At 41.4% G+C, this 22,355-nt stretch overlaps 1 protein-coding gene across 3 annotated transcripts; it reads left to right on the top strand.

Moving 5' to 3' along the window:
• Positions 1–841: 841 nt before the first annotated feature.
• LOC110567619 (diphosphoinositol polyphosphate phosphohydrolase 3-beta) lies at positions 842–16,941 on the top strand. Of its 3 annotated transcripts, XM_064364600.1 has the most exons (3): positions 842–885; positions 1,367–1,932; positions 5,955–7,253. In XM_064364600.1, coding segments are annotated over exons 2-3 (495 nt in total). In that variant the 5' UTR covers positions 842–885; positions 1,367–1,438; the 3' UTR covers positions 5,956–7,253. The 3 variants fall into 3 exon arrangements, with proteins under 3 accessions (XP_064220670.1, XP_064220668.1, XP_064220669.1); XM_064364598.1 differs by lacking the exon at positions 842–885 and having other exon boundaries at positions 1,310–1,932; XM_064364599.1 differs by lacking the exons at positions 842–885; positions 5,955–7,253 and adding an exon at positions 16,914–16,941 and having other exon boundaries at positions 1,327–1,932.
• The last annotated feature ends 5,414 nt before the right edge of the window (positions 16,942–22,355 follow it).

Raw genomic sequence — 22,355 nt, 5'->3', positions numbered from 1 at the left:
TTTATTTTGTGATGGTTGATAGTGCACTTTGGGAGGCCGAGGCAGGTGGCTCACGAGGTCAGGAGTTCGAGACCAGCCTGACCAATATGGTGAAAATACAAAAATTAGTTGGGCGTGGTGGCGCGTACCTGTAATCCCAGCTACTCATGAGTCCAGGCAAATCGCTTGAACCCTGGAAGCAGAGGTTGCAGTGAGCCGAGATCAAGCCACTGCACTTCAGCCTGGGAGAGACTCCATCTCAAAAAAAAAAAAAAAAAAAAAAATCAAAATGTAAAATAGCAGGGGATCTCCACGTGCATGGTTTCCCAAACTCCAGGTGGAGCTTACTCAAAGAGAAAGATAGAGAAGGGTGGAGTGTGTGGAGAATAGGACAATGGGTCTTTGGGCTTTAACACAGTTCTACCAGATAGGTGGTGCTCTGCTCTTTAAGGTGTATGTGCATCTAAGTGCAAATGGCTGCAACATGGAGGCAAGGAGTGGACCCATGAGGAAACTGAGGCACAGAGAGGTTAGGCAGGTTGTGAACAGGGGTTTACGAAAAGCGTAAAATTACTGGCTGCGTCAAGATGCTCGGCAAGGTGGGAACCTGATGAAGAAATAAAACTGCATCATGTGACTCAGCAAAGATGCACGGCTACTCTTCCTAGAATCCCGTGGGTGGTACTGACAACACCCAGGCCCAGGTCCCATGAGTAAGCCAGAATGGTTCATCGTGGGAGGGGATGATGATGGCGATGCCCTTGCCCCTTTCGTGTGTAAAACGACTGAATGTGGGTTTCGTGTAGCGCGGTGGGGAGGAAGAGGAGAAACGTCCGGCCGCGGCACAGTCCTGTTTGGGTCAAAGGCACACGTGGAGGCAGTCGGCCAAAGGCACAATGCCTTGAGGTAAATTTCGCGGTGAATTTCGCTGTGCGCTAAAGAGGTTCCCGGCCCCAGGGGTGCGCGGCGCCTGCGCAGTGGGCCCGAGGCATCACGCGCTGCAGGAACCGGGAGACCCCCGCCCCCTGCACATCGCCCTCCACTGCGCGAACGCGCACGTGAATGGGAGCGTGGAGGAGCCCTCGATTGTGCCTCACCTCGCTCAGCCCTTGCCCGGCAACAGACGGAGGGAGACGCGCCCCCGTGACGAGGGTGGGCTCGGTGGAGAGTCGCGGGCTCGCGGGCAGCGGCGCCTCCTCCACTCCGGCGGGCCCGGGTCCGGCCGGCCGCCCATCGTACTGGCTAACTGGCTGACTGACGCGCCTCGCCGCCCCCGCCTCCGCCCGCGCCCCGCCCAGCCTCATCTCTCCCTCAGCTCTCCCGGCTCGCGGGCAGAGTGAAGCGCCTCTCACTCCCTGCCCCTCTCCTCGGCCCTTTCTCTTCCCAGCACCTCGGCTGCTCCCCGGTGGCAGCGGCTGCAGCCCACAGCAGCGAGCGGCTGGAAGAGGCAGCCTCGAGGATGAAGTGCAAGCCCAACCAGACGCGTACCTACGACCCGGAGGGGTTCAAGAAGCGGGCGGCGTGCCTGTGCTTCCGGAGCGAACGCGAGGACGAGGTGCTGTTAGTGAGTAGCAGTCGGTACCCGGACCGCTGGATCGTGCCGGGCGGGGGCATGGAGCCCGAGGAGGAGCCGGGCCGTGCGGCGGTCCGAGAGGTGTACGAAGAGGCGGGAGTCAAGGGGAAGTTAGGCCGGCTCCTGGGCGTCTTCGAGCAGAACCAGGATCGCAAGCACAGAACGTACGTGTATGTACTGACTGTCACGGAGCTGCTGGAGGATTGGGAAGATTCGGTTAACATTGGCAGGAAGCGAGAGTGGTTCAAAGTCGAAGATGCCATCAAGGTTCTCCAGTGCCACAAGCCCGTGCACGCCGAATATCTGGAGAAACTGAAGCTGGGCGGCTCCCCAACCAATGGAAACTCCATGGCCCCGTCCTCGCCCGACAGCGTTCCCTAGTATGTACCACTCGCGCCCGCGCAGACTTCTGTTTGTCCGCCTCGCTTAAAACGCATCCCGCCTGGAGCAGCTCTCGTGCCATGTGCGGTCTCACCGGGAGGAGGGAGGCTTCTTTTGTTTCCTTGGCAGACCCTCTGAATCACGCTTGCAAACTGTCTCGGGTGCCAGGCCCTGTTTTCAGACAGTTCGCACGTTTTTCAGATGCTTTCAAAATCGCTTCTTGGTTACACCGTAACATGTTTCGGGAAGCCTAAGCCGCTTGGGGTTTTAGGTGCCTTAACTGCTCACCCTGCTTTTGGGGGCTGTGTGTGGCCGCTTGGGGTTTTAGGTGCCTTAACTGCTCACCCTGCTTTTGGGGGGCGTGGGGGGGAGTGTGTGTGTCTGCCTTTGCGCCCTGTGATGTTTTTGGTTCTTTTACATTTCACACATTCACGGGTGAGTCTGCGTGCGCATTTTCATACCAGTCTTGTGGTTTGTTTGGTAGTGGAGGCCTTTAAAGTCTTACCAGCTTGGTTGTGTGGGCATCTTTTAGTATTTTTTTCCCTTGAGTTGTTTTCTCCTTTGCAGCGTTCGCCCTTGTTGTCAGGGAGCCCTTCTGTGGTGGGAGTTGGTTTAAAAGATCAGTTTTGAATTTGTTAAAAAATTAGGGAATTCTACCTCTTGTGCTCTTTCTGCACTCGACAGTCACGTTAGCTTCAGAAATGGGATCTCATTTGCCCCTTTCAGAAATTTTTTTCTATTTCTATGTAGACCATTTGGTTTTCAAAAAATTTTCGCAAGTGGTAATTTTTCACTGCTGACTTCAAATGGCTGTTTCCCATGTAGATTAACCTTATTGAATTGATGCTGCTGGGGATCTGCTAGCTAAACACATCTTACCACAAAAACTGTACTCACAGAATTTGATTTCCCATGCTCAACTTCCAACTCCCATTGCCCCTTACTGGATAGCATAGAAGAAACATGGTTCTCTCAATTTAAGTTCGTTTTTGAAAGAATCCCTCCCATTTGAATGCAGTGACATTCAGCTTAAACTTCCCTGACTCCCAGTAACCACAGGAATGGAATCTTTTATGGTGATTACATCCCAACTAAGTTATCTCTAGTGATGTTCAGCTGGTACAGAGTTGTTCAAACTATTAGGATACCTGAATAACCTCTCAATGATAGAGAATAACTGTTTTGTCTCACAGTACCAGCTTTTCTGGGTGCCAAATTTAAAGCTCTCACGTTTGCCTCAATACTTGCTTGAAGTCAAGAATCCCATCTAAAATAACTAAATCTCTCTTCTGGAGCTTCTTCTGTTCCCCTAGGCATACCTGAAATCAGGTAGAAGGAAAGCCTACTTTGTGAAGAGGGTATTCAAATGAAAAGATCATTCCTAATTTCTAGAACAACCTAGACTATGTCTTATCTCTTAAACATTATTGATAGGTATTTGGGGTCCCTTAACTTTTTTTGGTCACTGTTAGGCACTTCCTATTAAGAAATTTGGGGTTTTGCTATGTAAATTCTAGGTTCATCCTCTGGATCTCATCTCCCGTGACATTTCAGGAAAAGCCTAGTTTTTGAAGAGAGTATGGGGGTGGGGGGCAAGCAGGGTGGCTCACGTCTGTAATCCCAGCACTTTAGGAGCCCAGTGCAGGCTGATCACGAGGTCAGGAGATCGAGACCATCCTGGCTAACATGGTGAAACCCCATCTCTACTAAAAATACAAAAAATTAGCCAGGCGTGGTGACATGCATCTGTAATCCAAGCTACTCGGAGGCTGAGGCAGGAGAATCTCTTGAACCCAGGAGGCAGAGGTTGCATGTGAGCCGAGATCACACCACTGCACTCCAGCCTGGGCGACAGAGCAAGACTCTGTCTAAAAAAAAAAAAAAAAAAGTATTCTGCAAACCAATAATAAATGTACATGGATGACAACTATTTTAAATATTTTGTTATTCTAAAAATTAGCTTTTGAAAAGATACAATCATTGGTAGAACTGAATATTGTGACTCTTTTTAAATCTTTGATGCCACTGCTTTTAAAATGAGATATTTTCCATATATAAAATATATCTAAGTAAATTACATGTAGTTAACAAAATTAATGTTGTCAAAGGAATGAGTAGAATAGAAAATGAATAGCTTTTAAAAGGCGAGTAAGTATAACTCATATTCTAAATTATGCAGAATTATCAAATATTATTTTCAAGAATGATCTTTCTTTGTATGGAAAAACATGTCTTATTTTTAAAATAAGCTTTTAAAATCCCACCAGTTGACATTTTCTATTCCAATAATCCAAATCAACTAACAGATATTATCAGTAACCTGAAATTCGACAAAGTATACACTGAGAGAGAAATGGATTATTATTTTTTTCATACATAAGACTACCTCCAGATAAAATAACACAAATACCTGGGAGGTTTATCTTATATATGCTATTCTTAGAGATAATAATATGCAGTTTTAAGTTTTGACTTTTGAACTAAGTATTTGAAAAATATGAAAAGTACAGTGTTGATAATAACCAACTCGTATGAGTTGTTAGCCTGTAAATATTTGTTGTGTATTATTCTGTGTCATTTGGATTAAGTACTACTACTTACTCTGAATTTCTTCAAGGTCCAGATATCTTCAGTTTATGTGATTTGTAAAACTCCCAAGGCTTTCATTTCTAAATTAACAACAAACATTTTACAGTTACCATACTTTAAAATAAACTTTCTAGTCACATAGGTAGTTTTTGTTAGTTCAGCCTAGAAAAAAAGGGGGGAGGGTGCAAATAGCCTTTCATTTTAAAAGAGTAATCCAAAAATTTCAGGGTAAAATAGGTGACAAAGAGGTAATCCAATGGTGTCTATAATCTGTATCCTCTTAATATTTGATGCGCAGTGGGATTTTCTCCTTACAGACTCATTACATGGTACTTACATACTATTTATGTGAAGAATGAAGTAAAAATGTACAGCTGAAATTTTCAGCTTATACCCTCTCAAATAAAAAACAGTGCACTGATCAAAAGTAATTAAGACTTTCAGATATTATGTAGAAATTTGTTTTCAGCATGTTTTTAGAAGACTGATTCCCCACCCCTATCCCCCGCTGGACAAGTGTCTACTTTTTCTTATCCTAAAAAATATTTGAAGAAGACATGTTGGAGTAAAGGTAATTTCTATATGCTTAATGTAGAATTTACTGTGGATGGTTACCATATTTTCTAAGAAACCTATATTCTGTTGATCAGGTCACCTTTTAAAGAAGTAACCCTGAAAGGGGCAAAGGGTGGCTATAAATATTTTTAAACCCTTTATATAGTTTCATTTGAGAGAATCATTGTAAAGATTTCAATATTTTTATATTTAGAAAAATCAAGAGTGTGTATGTGGAAGAACTTGTAAAGTAACAGCAACATTAAAAGGCCCTTGTGGGATAGATGGTTTAAAGGGCTCTGATGCTGGAGCTGCTCCTTGTCTCACTTGCCTTTAAGTGAAGTTCAATTGTAAGAAAAAACATTTCTTCCCTCAATAGTTGTTGACTGGGAAAAGGGAGGTTAGAGCTTACAGTACTAACAGCTGGCCAGAGTTTTCTTTTTCAGAGTTCCTTTTGTGGAAGCACCAGGCAAAACAGATATTCTCAGCATTATTCTCATATTGCAATCATCTTTCTGAATGACTGTTGGCCTATTAGAATAACTTTTTGAGGACTAGGACCCAGACAGAATCCTCCCCATATCCTCAGAGCCTAGAACAGTAGCTGGAATTTGGAGACATTTGTCACTGATCCACAGATTAGAAATGTCTACTCCAAGTGTATTCCTGATTTCTCAGCTTCATAATGTACCTGGGACAGTCTGTTATTCCCTCAGGTTCTTGTCTGGCCTCACAGTGGAACTACACTGGATAATTCACTGAAGGCTTTTCCAATTCAAAGTGGTTGATGAGCCATAGTAGGTGTTCAATAAATATTTGTTGACTAGAGGAATTGATGAACCAATAAAACCCTATTAATAAGATTGTTTTTTTTTAGGTGAATGGCATAGATGTTGTTCAGATTTACTTTGAAAGAATCAAGTATGTGAACCCAATGATGAATGGAATTGTGAAGCACAGATGAGCTATTTCGCACTCCAAGGACACAGCTCATCCTATGCTTTTGGACACTTCTTCCCTGTTTATTACAGTAACTATTCTCCAGGTTGTTGCACTACCACTGTATCTGTACAGAATTCTAACTTGGCACCTGTGGCCTTTTTTGTGCTTTTATGATTATGTGTCTATTTGCCACCAGATTATATGCCCTTGAATGCAAGGAACTTGTTTCCTTAGTCTTTTTTATATATCTAGCACATAGATATTGCTTAGAATATGGTAGACATCACTGAAGATTTGTTTAAGTGATTCATATTTTGTAATTATACTGAATGGTTAAACAATCTCTTTCTAATCTGTCTAGCATATATGTGACTTTTGCTTATCAAGTGTCACACAACTGCTTCAAGGCAGCTGTGAGATAGTAGAAAGCAAAAATTTGTCTGTGTCATCCCAGACATGTGCCTCCAGATGGCAGTATACTACACCATCTATAAAATATATTAGCAAAGCCAGGCACAGTGTTGTGCATCTGTAGTCCCAGCCTCTCAGGAGGCTAAGGCAGAAGGATTGCTTGAGTCCAGGAGTTTTAGTCTAGCCTGGGCAATATAATGAGACCCCGTCTCCTAAAATATTTGCCCAAGCACTGAACCTAAATTTGACCATGCCCCTAGAAATAATTCCTAGTCTTCAGAAAATACAGAGGGCAGAGAAACATTATTTTATACCATGGAGATGAGATCAGCAGAATCTAGACTATAAGAAACTACAGGACACATGACCCAGTTTCTTCTTTAAATAATTTACAAGGATGAAGGAAAGAGATGAAAGATGAACCTATATATTAAAAGAAACTTAAGAGACATATTAACCAACTGTATGGATCTTATTTGAATTGTGATTTGACCAAACTGTAAAATGAATACATTTATGAGACAATCGGAGTTATTTGAACATTGGTGAGATATTTGGTATTAGGATAATGGTTTTATCATTATGTTAGAAAGAAAGGTCCTCATCTACATTTTCAAACATTTGTGGTTGAAATGATATGATTCCTGGAATTTGCTTGAAAATAGTAAGTCTGGCTGTTAAGTGCATTGGAAATACTGATGAAATGAAATTGGCCTTGATAATTGTTGAAGCTGGGTGACAGCTAACATGATGGTTCATTATATATGTTCATCTCTATTTTTTGTATGTTTGACATTTTCCATAATAAAGTTTATAAAAATAATTACTGGAGTTCTTATTAAGGCTAATATATGAGGTAAAGAAAACAGGAAAAATTTTAGATTGTTTAAAAAACATTGGCTGTGGCATACGCTTCTGGCCCAAGAGGTCAAATGCCCACAAACAGAAGGGAGAAATACCCTGGAGTGGCTAGCAGTTCCCTTGCTGTAGACCAATGTTCGCAGTTTTTTCTTTTAATTTGGCCCATTGAAATAGGAAAAGCTAAATTCTTATTTATTAATGCTGGAAAATAACAATGGAATCTCATATCCTGTTAAGCAGGGGTTTTGCCAATGCCTACATACCAGTTCATACAAATGTGAAAAATCAAAGAGGTGATGTCTCCAAGGAGCATGTTTATGGAATTGTATAAAAACCTATATAAGCCACTTTTTAAAATAGTTTTTAGGGGAACAATAGCTGTAGATTTGTTAGTTGCACATAAGTTTAAAGTTATATTTGAAGGTAGGTAAAACAGGAAATTAAGCAGTTAACACTCCTGACTTCAGTGAACCATTTTGCATTTCACAGACTGCAGATACTCCTTCAGTTCTAGACTGTACTTAAAATTCTGTAAAGGCTAAAACCTTCTAGATCAAAGTCTGTGAAGCTGTGCTTATTACATCAACAAACATGGAGTCTGTCCTGATGTTTTTGTGAGTCAAGAAAGAACAGGCAGAAAGTGAACAGCATTAAAGGTCCCTCCTAGGGAAGATGAATTCCTTCTTAAGTGTGAAGTACTGAAGCTGAAGCTGCCCCTTCTACTTCTGTTCTTTAAGTGTGTTCCAATTCCAAGACCAAGTAGCTCCCTAGAACCAACTGTTACCGGGAAACGGGGAGGTGAAAAGTTTACCTTAGAGCCCTTTACCAGTCATAGCTAGGCAGAGCTTTCAGTTCCAAGATTCCCCTGTGAGAAGGCACCATGATATACCAGAAATACTTTCATCAGGTTTTCCCTGGAAGTTGTTTTCTAATTTGAGTCTACTCTGATTGTAGCAGATTTTTTTTTTAAGTTTGGAGGCAAGCAGAGCCAGGTAAGCTGTGGTTGGTAGATGTAAATTAAAACAATTAGTGATTTGGAATCCAAAAAGCTATGGCTCAAAACTCTCTTGACCAGAGGCTGTATGGCCTCTGTCAGATTAGTTTACCTCTCTAATTTTCGATTTTCTCATCTGTAAATCTGTGGTAATTATAGTCCCTACTTTTGTAAGTCACTGCTTCTGAGAAGCCCTTCTTGATACTTTTTGAAAAAGTTCTTTCTTCATAGAGATGGGATCTTGCTCTGTCACCCTGACAGGAGTGTGGTGGCACGATCATAGCTCACTGCAGCCTCAAATTCCTGGGCTCAAGCAATCCTCCTGCCTCAGCCTCACGAGTAACTGGGACTACAGGTGTGTGCCACCACACCTGGCTTTTTTTTTTTAGTTTTTGTGGAGAGGGAGTATCGCTATGTCACCCAGGCTGGTCTCAAACTCCAGGGCTCTAGAAATCTGCTTGCCTTGGCCTCCCAAAGTGCTGGGATTACAAGTGTGAGCTACCATGCCCAGCATGTTTTGTCATAGTTCTTATCAAAATGATATTTATTAGCCTGGATGTCTCTGCCTTTGTAAATTCTGAGGTCCACTGGCTCTGAGAGACCCAGACTGGGTTGTCTCTGTGTCTGCTCAGAGTCTGGCACAGAGCTTGGAATATGGCATCCCACAGATGTTCCTAACATGTTTATTAGATAAATGGTTGTCATACCTCCTACTTGTGAAAAACACATTGCTGTTATTTTACCAGGTATTTGTTTACCAGAAAATATGAAAAATTAGATACCATAAGACTGTGATCTCCGATCAAGTTTCTCTTTTAAGTTTCCCTTTATTGGGAAGAATATTTAATCCATAAACCATGCCTTTATTTTTCAAGATTTTCTAATACCAATATATTCCTAACTACTTAGCTTCATAAAGTACTGTGTGATACTCCCTTAGGTGCTAAATTGGCCCCACAGCTGCATTTGATAATTCACTGAAGGCTTAAGGCTTTCCTAATACAAATGATTTAAGAACATGGTAATCCTTCAGTATTAATTTAATGTAAGAACCTTTAAATAAATATAAGTATCCTATTTTAATTTACAGGTAAAAGACATAGACATAGATAGCAATTAGCATTATATGGTAACAAGCTCATATAGACAAGGCCAAGGCCTGACTGATTTGACTGGTAAAGATTTACTGGTACAAGGAACCACTTTTAGATTGAGATAGTTTATTACTTACATAAACAGTGCAAAGAAGAATGAACCAAAGAGGCCAACTCCCTGGGTCCATGTCTTACATACCCTAAAAGACAAAAAAAGAAACAAAAGGGGCTGGATGACTATAATGCAAGTTGTGGGATGCTCCCTGGCTGAGGATCAAATCTATGCTACCGCTGAGTGGTTTTATATTCTGCAGCTCTATTCTAAAGGACACAGGACAGAAAGCTCCATACCTCATCGGAATCTGGTAGGTGATGAGAAATTCATGTAAGACAGCCTCTCAGGAGAGAGAGGGAAGTGACTGGGAGAAGGCCTTATAGCAGCTCCTTACAGCTTCCGCCAATCTTTTCATGTTCTGGGAGTATCACAAGGCATTTAACCAAAACTCAGATTAGCTGCAGTTCAATCCTATATGGATACACGCAAAGGTGCTAGGCCGTTATGGAGGAGCCATTCCCCTACAACTCCACTCCCTTTCATATATCCACCTAAGGATTCTTTTTACAAACATAAGCCACCTGTTGTGGCCACTCTCAAGATAAAGAATGGACCCTATGCAAAATTTGGTTCAGATATCAAAAGCGATAATACCATACACACATCAACAGGGTATTCAAAGGTTTATTTTGCACATGATGAGATTTTTTTTGGGAGAGCAAGGCAGGCTTCCAAAGCTGATCTGAAAATGTCTTGATAGAGCTACAGCTTTTATGGTGTTTAGGGGTGCTGGGGTGAGGGTTCCAATGTGCAGCTGGGGCTCGGTTTGAAACTCCTTTCAACAACAAAGGAGAGAGCCCCCAGCAATTTCAAATGCAGGGCTTAAGGAGAACTGGGGTGAGGCTTAAATGCTGTCAGCAGTCAAAAAAAAAAAAAAAAAAAAAAAAAGGCAGCTTCCTTATTGCAATTTACTCCTAATGTTTTGTACTATGTTTTTGTAATTGAATTTAAACAGATTTAAATGCTCTGTGAGGTCTGTAGCCCGATACCTATAAGATGGAAGTTCCATCAACTGACTCATTCTAGAGCTCAGCACTGTGTATTCTGAGAAGTGAAATGAATGCCTTGGTTGCAATAAATAACATCTGGAACTCTGACAGCAGTAAGAAATAATGTCTGGAACTTTTGACAGCAATAAGGAGTGTCTTAATGAGGCCTTGTATTATAGTTTTATTATATGTAAAGGCATGTGTGGTATTGACTTATATTTGGGTATCTGAGGCAAGAGATTCTCAGAGTTTCATACCCTAAAAGGGACATGGGATAAGGAATTTATGTTGCTGCAATTGGTCAAACCAGACAACCATATAGTTGGCAATAACCTAAGGGTCTAAATATTTACAGAGGGGGTCAATTAGTGACCAAGGCATTCACTGTTAAGATAACAGCCTGAAGTTTGGCCAACTGTACTGATCCTTGGGTCCAGTTCTTTATCAGAGACATCCTAACTAAGGGATTTGAAAAAAAAAAAAAAAAAAATCCACTGAGCTCCATTATGTGTGATTATGACAGTGTATCCATAAAGTGGACAAACTCCCATTATTCTTCATTCAGTTGATTCTACAGGAGTCCCTAAGTAGACAGAGTCTGGTAAAGGGGTGGCTTCATCCAGCACCATGGCATCTGGCAAAGGACTGAGGACAGGGGAGGCCATTCCCACCTGTAAGTGTGATACGCCAGGGGGCCCAGGTTTGGTTCCATCCTGTAACAAAGAGACTTTGGTAGCTATAATGAGTTTGTAGGGTGCTGCTTCCAAGACCCAAAGCATAATTAGCTGGAAATGGAAGGTTATGAGTCAAGGGTCTATGAGAACCTCTATTTCCATAAGACTCCAGTATGTAGCCAGCAGTTGCCACTCTAATTATATATATATATCATAAGACCTATGAAAGCAGTTTCTTACATCAGTAGGGCCTGAGCAACTTATGGCCATCATGGATGGTACAAAGACTGCAAGAGCCATCGGAAGAGGTTGCTAAAGCCTCTACAGTGAAGAAGTCTCAGGGTGGGAGTGACACTAATATGGTTGAAAAAATTTTAGAGTCTTTCGCTGGGAGGGGGCCCCACTCAAGGTGGGCCTGTTTTGCAAGTAATAGCATAAATGGGCCAAAGTAAAAATTGTAAATGAGGAAAATGTTGCCTCCAGAACCCAAAAAGGCCTAAATATGTTGGGCTTGCTTTAATGTTGACAGGGATGGAACAGCCCTCAGTTTACCAATAATTTTCAGGAATTTAAACATGGTGGCAAGGCTTTGTCCTATGTGTGGTAAACAGTCCATCCCCTTTTTGTGAGCTCCTTCTTAGAATATTTGTATGTCCTGAATGAGTGTTCTAAAGAAATCTCTTAGAAAAGGATGCCATCAATATAGTGTCATATCAGTGCTCCTGGAGAAAATTAGATGCAGTTAAGGTCCTGCCTGCAAAGACTGTGAGATAGCAGAGCTGTTGAGGTACCTTCTAAGTAGCCAGGGTAAAGGTGTATCATTTCACTTTGGAGGGGAAGGAAAACAGGCAGAGAGGCTATTGAAATACACACTAAACAGAATGCATTAACCAAATATACAATAGCAAAACATTTATCAGTTGCTGATTGGATGGATTAAATAATTTCCATTGTAATGATGATTAGGGGATCTTACTTGCTGGGACCACAGCATAAAGGCTGTGGTAATTCATCAAGATGTCTCATTCATTCCAAGTTTAGGAACAGGTCAAATTAAGCTTTTAAATGGAGAAGCAGTGGAAATAATCACCCTCTTCTCTAAATAGACCTTGTAAAATGGGTTTCAATCCTTTGAAGACTCTATCTTGAACTAAGAGCCATTGTCTTGTCAATGTCTAACTGGCACTGGGCTGTCTTAGCTCTGTACATTGTGGGTGAGTTTTTCATGGAGGCCCATTTCCTTGAGTCAGTTTATAAATGCCAAAGGCTCAATAAAATTTTGATTTATTATTTAATGAGTCTGAGAGTCCATGCCCACTAGTGGATATGTTAGGGCAATGGATGCTATAACCATGGGGAATTTAGTCAAGACAACAATTATGATGGTTAAGGGGAGACCTACATGTTTGTCCTCTATTTTATGTTCAGTAACTACCCTAAGATTATAGGAGTTACCATGTGTATTAGGGTTCTCCAAGGAAACAGAATCAATAGGATGGGTATACATATATAGAAGCAGATTTATTATAAGGACTTAATGAGATTATGGAGTCTAGGGTGAGCCCCAAATCTGCTATGTGGACTGGCAGCCTTGAGACCCAGGAGAGTTCATGGTACAGACGAAGTCCAAAGGCAGTCTGTTAGAGTATTCCCCCTTGCTCAGGGAGGCCAGCAATTTTGTTCTATTCAGGCCTTCAGTTGATTGGCTGAGGCCCACTCATATTGTGGAGAGCCATCTGCTTACTCAAAGTTCACTGATTTAAATATTAATCTCATCCCGAAACACCCTCCAAGTTGACATATAACATTGACCATCACAGGTCCACCCCTCATCAAATTGGTACCCATACACATCTTAAACCATACTTTTTCCCCCAAAAAATACAATAAGGCCATACTTCTACTTAACATGATACAACTCTCCTGCATGCAATGGAAAATGAATAACCTTTTCCCCAGAAGAAGATGCAAAGTCTTTGCATTTAATCTTTTTGATACCTCATAAATACTGTGATAAAAATTCATACATCTTGTTACATGAAAAGGGAGTCCTTGCCCATGCCTGTGTCCTGGATGGTATTGCCTAGGTTTTCTTCTAGAGTTTTTATAGTGTTAGGCCTCATGTTTAAATCTGTAATCCATCTAGAGTTAATTTTTATATAAGGTGTAAGAAAGGGATCCAGTTTCAGCTTTCTGCATATGGCTAGCCAATTTTTCTGACACCATTTATTAAATAGGGAATCCTTTCCCCATGCTGTTTTTTGTCAGGTTTGTGAAAGATCAGATGGTTGTAGTTGTGGGTGTTCCTTCTGAGGCCTCTGTTCTGTTCCATTGGTCTACATCTCTGTTTTGGTATGAGGACCATGCTGTTTTGATTACAGTAGTCTTGTAATATAGTTTGAAGTTAGGTAGTGTGATACCTCCAGCTTTTTTTTTTTTTTTTTTCCTTAGGATTGTCTTGGCTATACAGGCTCTTTTTTGGTTCCATAGGAAATTTAAAGTGTTTTTTTTTTTCCAATTCTGTGAAGAAAGTCAATGGTAGTTTGATGGAGATAGCATTGAATCTATAAGTTACTTTGGGCAGTATAGCCATTTTCACAATATTGATTCTTCCTAACCATGAGCATGGAATGTTTTTCCATCTGTTTGTGTCCTCTCTTATTTCCTTGAGCACTGGTTTGTAGTTCTCCTTGAAGAGTTCCTTCCATGCCTTGTTAGTTGTATTCCTAGATATTTTATTCTCTTCGTAGGGATTGTGACTGAGAGTTCACTCATGATTTGGCTCTCCAACATTGGTGTATAGGAATGCTTGCGATTTTTGTACATTGATTTTTTTATCCTGAGGCTTTGCTGAAGTTGCTTATCAGCTTAAGGAGATTTTGGGCTGAGACAATGGGGTATTCTAAATATATAATCACTTCATGACTAAAACATCAAAAGCAATGGCAACAAAGGCAAAAATAGAAAAGTAGGATATAATTAAACTTAAGAGCTTCTGCACAGCAAAAGAAACTATCAATAGAGTGAACCGGCAACCAACAGAATGGGAAAAAATTTTTGCAATCTACCCATCAGACAAAGGGCTAATATCCAAAATCTACGGAAAGCTTAAACAAATTTACAAGAAAAAAACAACCCCATCAAAAAGTGGGCAAAGGATATGAACAGACACTTTTCAAAAGAAGATATTTATGCAGCCAACAAACATATGAAAAAAGCTCATCATCACTGGTCATTACAGAAATGCAAATCAAAACCACATTAAGATACTACCTCATACCAGTTAGAATGGCAATCATTAAAAAGTCAGGAGACAACAGATGCTGGAGAGGATGCGGAGAAATAGGAATGCTTTTATGCTGTTGGTGGGAGTATAAATTAGTTCAACCATTGTGGAAGACAGTGTGGCACTTCCTCAAGGATCTAGAAATAGAAATACCATTTGACCCAGAAATCCCATTACTGGGTATGTACCCAAAGGATTATAAAGCATTCTATCATAAAGACACAGGCACACATATGTTTATTGTGGCACTGTTCACAATAGCAAAGACTTGGAACCAACCCAAATGCCCATCAATGATAGACTGGATAAAGAAAATGTGGCACACATACACCATGGAATACTATGCAGCCATAAAAAAGATGAGTTCATATCCTTTGTAGGGACATGGATGAACCTGGAAACCATCATTCTCAGAAAACTGACACAAGAACAGAAAACCAAACACTGCATGTTCTCACTCATAAGTGGGAGTTGAACAATGAGAACACACGGACACAGGGAGGGGAACATCACACACACAGGGCTGGGGGGTGGGGGGCTAGGGGAGGAATAGCAGGGGTGGGGAGGTTGGGGAGGGATAGCATTAGGAGAAATACCTAATGTAGATGATGGGGCGATGGATGCAGCAAACCACCACCATGGCATGTGTATACCTACGTAACAAACCTGCATGATCTACACATGTACCCCAGAACTTAAAGTATAATAAATAAATTTTAAAAAAAGAAAAGGAGATAAGATAGAGAAGAAAACAAAGATATTTGCTACTTACAATGTACACACATAAAAGCATGCAAACACAAACATAACAAAATAGGGTGAAAATACTCATAGTGATTGCGGTCTTCATTTCTGTAACTGGTCACATAGTAGCAGCTGGTATTTATAATTACCTTAATCCACTACTGATTATGTATTCCCTTTGCCTTCAGCAAACACCTCAGCTGGTCATAGTTCTTTATCTGGTACAGTGACCCAAACCTTCATTCCTAAAGACATTAGTAGTCTTACTTGAATGAGGTTGTTGTAGTTTACCATTGGTTTTAATTATAAGACATGGTAATACTAAGAGATGTCCTGGCGATCCTCCTATATTGCAGACATACTCTTCCTTACCTCCATTGAGGAGTAGTAATCTGGTTTCCTCAGTAGTCAGAGTTACTCCAGCTATCAGAGTAAGTCTTTTCTTTGCTTATTGATTCAAAGGCATGAGGATTCCAAAGTGGCCAGGTGGCAATCTTAACTTCCAGATCAATGGAATAATTCTATCTTCTGGTGGAAGCATTCCTCCCTTTGGTTATTGAATAAGACCTCTAGGCCAGCAGAGTACAAGGTTGTCAGAAAAGGAAGCAAAAAATTTGCTAGTGTGTCGCAAGGCTTATTACCCAGTGGTATCACTCCCATTTCCCTTCCTTGATTACTGGACCTGTGAATCCTCGCTATTAGAGAAACAGCACCATATATTGGACACTGATTGAGTACATATATGTCTCTTGGGGAACTTTGCTCTAGCCCTGCAAGGTATTGTCACTTAGCTTACAATCTTCAAAAGGTCACTCCACTGTTCTGTCAAGCTAGGTACTTCAAGATGATGGGGAACTTGGTAAGAGCAGTGAATTTCATGAGCGTGAGCTCATTTCAGCACTGCATTTGCTGTGAACTTAGTTCCTTGATTAGAAGCAATACTGTATGGAATGAAATGACTGTGAATAAGGCATCCTGTAAGTTCATGGATTGCAGTTTTGCAGAAGTATTGTATGTAGTGAAGACAAACCAGTATCCAGAGTAAATGTTTACTCCAGTAAGAATAAAATTCTGCCTTTTCATAATGGAAGTTGCTATGGTTTGAATGTCTCTCCAAAATTAATGTTGAAACTTAATCCCCAATGTGGCAGTATTGAGAGATGGGGCCTTTAAAAGACAGAGCCCTCATGAATGGAGTAATTCATTCATGGATTAATGGATTAATAGGTTATCATGAGAGTGAAACTGGCAGCTTTACAAGAAGAGGAAGAGAGACCTGAGCTCCATGTGAGCACACTCCTCAGCTCCCTCAACATGTGATGCCCTGCACTACCTTGGGCATACAAAAACAACCTCTACAAGAGTCCTCACCAGCAAGAAGGCTTGCACCAGATGCAACCCCTTGACCTTGAACTTCTCAGCCTCCATACCTGAAAGAAATAAATTTATTTTCTTTATATATTACCAAGCTTTAGGTATTCTGTTGTAAATAAACAAAAAAATAGTCTAACACAGAAGTGGTCGAATGTTATCAACCTGCCATCATGTAGGCAGCTGATCACCCTGGGAAATAGTGCCATACTGGCAACTTGGTGTTGGTCTCTGATGCTGGTAGATTGGGCACTCAGCAGCAGTTGTAGCCAGGTCAGCCTTGATGAGTGGAAATCCATGTTACTGAGTCCATGCATAACCTCTATCCCTGCCACCATGGCCATTTTGTTCACAGGCCCATTGCATGATGATGGAGTGACTGGGAAAAAAGGCTGATTTGTAGCCACAGAAGAGGTCGTCCTATCCACTTGATTATGAAGATTCTTCTATACTAAGGTCACCCTTTGGTAAGCATTCATGTAAGATGAAATATCTTCACAATTTTGACCCAGAGAAGTCTATCCACATCGCTCTTTCCCAACCTCCTCATCACCAGTTGTCCAATCCTGTTCCCTCCAAGTCCCTGACCATCTGGCCAAAGCATTGGCTACAGCCTTATGAATCAGGATGTAATCTTATGTCTGGCCATTTCTCCTTCTAATAAAAGTGAGCAAACAGTTGTACTCCTTGTAGTTCTGCCCACTAGGATAATTTTCCTTCACTAATGTCCTTCAGGAATGTTCCAGGAAGGGGATGCAGTGCTAAAGCTGTCCATTTTGAGGTGATGCCTGCAGATCATGCAGAATCATCTGTAAATTAGGTCCGAGTCTTCTCTTCCTCTACCAACTGATCATAGGGTATTTATGTCTCCAGGACCTGCTTGGGAATGAATATATATATATGTCATCCCCTTCCTGGAACATTCCTGAAGGACATTAGGGAAGGAAAATTATCTTAGTGGGGAGAACTACAAGGAATACAACTGTTTGCTCACTTTTATTGGAAGGAGAAATGGCCAGACATAAGACACACACACACACACACACACACACACACACACACTTCAACTTCATGGAGTGCTGCTGTGCACACCCAACTTGATGACCTAGTGGATCAAATAACACTCATTTTATGAATGGCAGTTCAGGTCCCATGGTAACTTGGAGGCCCATGGTTAAATGTTCAGTCTCTACTAAGGCCCAGTAGCAGGCCAAGAGCTATTTCTGAAAAGCAGAGTAGTTATATACAGAGCACGGCAGGGCTTTTCTCCAAAATCCTAAGGGCCTGCACTGTGGTTCACCTATAGGGGCCGGCAAGGGCACTGTAGTAGTCCATTTTCACACTGCTGAGAAAGATATACCCGAGACTGAGCAATTTACAAAAGAAAGAGGTTTATTGGACTTACAATTCCACATGGCTGGGGAGGCTTCAAAATCACGGCAGAAGGTGAAAGGTACATCTCACATGGTGACAGACAAGAGAAGAGAGCTTGTGCAGGGAGACTTCCATTTTTAAAACCATCAGATCTCATGAGATTTATTCACTATCATGAGAACAGCATGGGAAAGACCTGTCCCCATGATTCAGTTACATCCTACCGGGTCCCTCCCACAACGTATGGGAACACAAGATGAGATTTGGGTGGGGACACAGTCAAACCATATCAGGCTCCAAACAGCATGCCTGACACTGTCACTTCAAGTACCATTGGATCTACTGGATCATATGGCCCAAGTGGCAGAGAAGCTTGTAGAGCAGCCTGGACTTGTAGAACCTCTCTGAGTTCCACAGTCAAGCAAATTAACATTCCCATCATCTCAATTTTGTTGTTGTAACAAAAGTATGTAAAGTCAACTTTCTTCACAAATTACCAGTATATATTATTAACTATAGTCCTCATGTTGTACACTAGATGTGTAGACATTCATCCTACATACCATAATTTTCTATTCCTTGACCTACATCTTCTCTATGTTCCTCTTTTTTTGTTGCAGGAGGGGCTGGATGCAACAACTTATCCTTCACCTTAGAAGGGATATCTTGACATGTTTCACATCACTGGACCCCTAGAAATTTCACTAAAGTAGAAGGCCCATGAATTTTTGTCAGATTTATTTCACACCCCCTGGCATATTAATGTGTTACCAATAAGTCTAGAGTGGTTGCTACTTCTCATGCACTAGGTCCAATCAGCATAATGTAGTCAATGTAATGTACCAGTGTGATGTCTTGTGGAAGGGAAAGATGATCAAGATCCCCACAAATTACATTATGACATAGGGTAGGACAGTTTGCATATCAGATGAGATGTGTTAATTTGCTCAAACAATGAAACCACACTGAAACAGCAGCTGCATTGGAGTCACCACCTGATTAACCTTATGGTAGTCTACTGCCATTCTCTAATTTCCATCTGTCTTCTGCATAGGCAAGATATTTGAGTTGAATGGGGATGTGGTGAGAATTACCACCCCTGCATTTTTCAAGTCCTTAATGGTGGCACTAATCTCTGCAATCTTTCCAGAAACATGGTATTGCTTTTGGTTTACTATTTTCCTAGTGTATTAGTCCATTACCATGCTGCCCAAGCGTGAACTGCCCAAGATGGGTTAATTTATAAAGGAAAGAGGTTTAATTGACTCACAGTTCCACAAGGCTGGAGAGGCCTCAGGAAACTTACAATCATGGCAGAAGGGGAAGCAAACACGTCCTTCTTCACATGGCGGCGGAGACAGAAGTGCCAGCAGAGGATATGCCAGATGCTTATAAAATCATCAGATCTTGTGAGAACTCACTATCACGAGAATAGCATGGGGGAAACTGCCCCCATGATCCAATTACTTCCCACCAGGTCCCTCCAATGGCATGTGGGGATTATGGGAACTACAATTCAAGATGAGATTTCGGTGGGGGCATACCCAAACCATATCACCTAGGTAGAGGCAGTTCTAGCAGCTTCCTTCTGTCCTTTTCCACCATAATAGCCCTCACTGCATAGGTCATTCTTTGGGATTCTGCCAGTTGCTGAGTATATCTACTCTAATTATTCATTCTTAAAATGTGAAAATAATCATAGGATGGCCTCAGGGACCCACTGGGTCTACTGTGAGATGGATCTGAGCTAAAACTCCATTGATCACCTGACCTCCATAAAACCTTACTCTGACAGTGATGTTTTAGGCCTCCTGGAATTAGTGTCAGAGCCAATATATAGTCGTCCTTGAAAGGTCTGATTATTTTCTTTTCTCCAATGCACAGTTACCCTGGCAAAAGGCTGTAGGTTCCTTTGGGAAAGGTTGGGAGATAGATTAATAATATTCATTTTTGGCAGTGTTTTAGGGTCCTTCCTCAAGGGAATCTGGCCTCCTTTTCAATTCAAGAGTTTTTGTGTCTATGAACTGGCTCAAATCTGAGAATTGACTGAGGAGCTGTGACACTATTTTTATGATTCAGGTTACACGTTTGTTAATTTGACCTAAAGTTTTCTGATTATACAGATCAAGCATAACTTTAGTAGACTTCTGTCTTTGTCCACTCAGACTGCTCTGATAAAATACCATAGACTGGGTTGTTTTAACAACAGATATTTATTTTTCATAATTCTGGAGTCAGACTCTTTTTTACATGACCCTATCAGATATCCCAATTGCTTGTAGTGATAGGCACTTATACCAAATCTGTTCTATTTGTGTTACGCAACATTGGATTACAGTGACCATGACTATAACTCATAGTAGGATGATTGAACCCATCTGCAGGACAGACTTCAGCCACTTGTAGTCAAGGCAGTTAAATATATAAAAGCATAGAAAAGAGCCAACAATAACAAGATGAGGCTAAAGGGAAACATATCGGTGTCCAAAATGTTAATAGTTTCAAGTGGAGGCTGTTTCTGGAGTCAGTAGACATTAGGAGGTTTCTGAGAATTCCTGGGATTTTTTCTTGGCCATAAGTTGTGAATGGTGATGACATGAAATTGGCCAGATGCCCTGTGAACAAGAGCTGACAGAGAGATTAATGGTCTCCCTTCCAACTCTTGACCACCCAGGGTCAATGGTGTTTTCTCCCCATCATTCATGGTTGTGCTCTTTCCACAGCCACAAGACTGATGTGACTTGTTTCTGCAGCAATCACTTCACTGTTTTTCCACTCCTCCCAATGTCTTGCCCACTCCATATCTCTGACCTCATCCCTATATGGTTCAGAAGTTTCTTCTTCATACTTCTTGTACCATCTAGATTATCTCACACTCCCTGACATGTGGGTCATGCCAAGATCACCTTAGGAATGGTCATTTCATATTTATGATCAGTATCATTAATGTCCATAATTGCCCAAATATAGCCAGATAGCAAAAGAAGCATTAGGTTAGTCTCCCACCCCCACAGCTTACAAGTTCTAGTAGCTTGATTTCCCAGGAGTAGGTGTAGGAGTGAAACAGGTAGAGTGAGAGAAGAAAATTATGGTATTTTCTTACAGCCAGCCTGGACTTCCTTTCCCACTCCTCAGCCTCATAATTAAACATTTTATTTAAATAGGAGTTACCCTTTTGAGGAATTACCACATTTAGAGCCCAAAGTACCTGTCTTAAGTGTGTGCTCCACTGGGATCTGAGCCTTGGTTAACCAGTTGTCTTTTTCATTTTCTCCTTAAAGAGTTCACTTTATCTTTCAGTGGCACCTGCTGCCTGGAAATTATGTGGGGCATAAAATATCCAGAGAACATCTATATGGCTGCCCACCATTTGTTACTTTTTTACTATAAAGGCAGTACCAGTGTCTGACCAGATGTGTTCAGAATCCAAATATGTAACATAGTCCATCTTAGAGTCATTAAATAATATGGCCCCCATTTGCTAGGTTGATAAGAATGGTAATGCCATACCTGAAAAGTTGTCTATGAAAATGAATGACTAGTAGTAGCCTCAAGAGGAGGGTAGGATGTACATATTTTCTAGGATTGGCCAGGTTTGGTACCTCTGGCTATGTGCCCCAAAGCTCCCTTTGCCACTTGGTTATAAAAGCTTTCAGTCTGAACATATCTGCCAGGCTTCTAAGTCTCATGTTCTGTAATCACTAGGTCTTGTGTTTTTGACCCAGTCTTGAATTGTAAATAGGTTACTGTACCTTATGTAATGCTATATTCAGGTGGATGCCCTACACAGGTGTCCTTTTATAGGTAGTACAGATTTGATAATCTTGCTGTTGCCACTGATGTTCATCCTCAAAGCATCCTTTGTCATGGGCATCCATGTGAGTCATTAACAGAGGTTTTGGTCCTGCACAATTTGCTGCTATGTTGTCTCTGCTGGGACTGAGACTTGATCACCCAATCATCCTACTGCCAGTTACTACACTGCCAGGCTCTTGACTTCTGCTCATAAGTCAATGAAAAATATAACAGGGTGCATTTTAGGGGATGTTTTCCAAGGAAAACACCATGAAAATATATCACTAAATGGACATCCCTTCTTCATGAGCAGTTACAGTACATAGTTTTCTTTGGAGATGCAATACAGCACTGGTCCAGCACATCTCACTGGTTTTGAACTTAGCTGATCCATCTGTAAACCAGGCCTAGGTGTCTTCAGGAACCTCAGTGTACTGCAGCCCTCAAGAAGCTTAAGGTGCTGGCACAGACCCTACATCTAAGACAGCCTCATCTAGAACATGATCAGCTAACATTTCATGTAACTGTGAGACTCTGTAATGCCCAGCTTACTTTTTCCTGGATATAAAACTTCCACTTAATGATGGATGCTTGTTTGGTGCTATAGTTTGAATGTTTTTTGTTTCCT

The sequence above is a fragment of the Aotus nancymaae genome, unplaced genomic scaffold (assembly GCF_030222135.1).
Source record: "Aotus nancymaae isolate 86718 unplaced genomic scaffold, 86718_ANA_hifiasm-v0.15.2.pri h1tg000058l, whole genome shotgun sequence".
Lineage (NCBI taxonomy): Eukaryota > Metazoa > Chordata > Mammalia > Primates > Aotidae > Aotus > Aotus nancymaae.
Note: the sequence above shows the minus strand (reverse complement) of the source record. Positions and strands in the feature narration are given on the sequence as shown.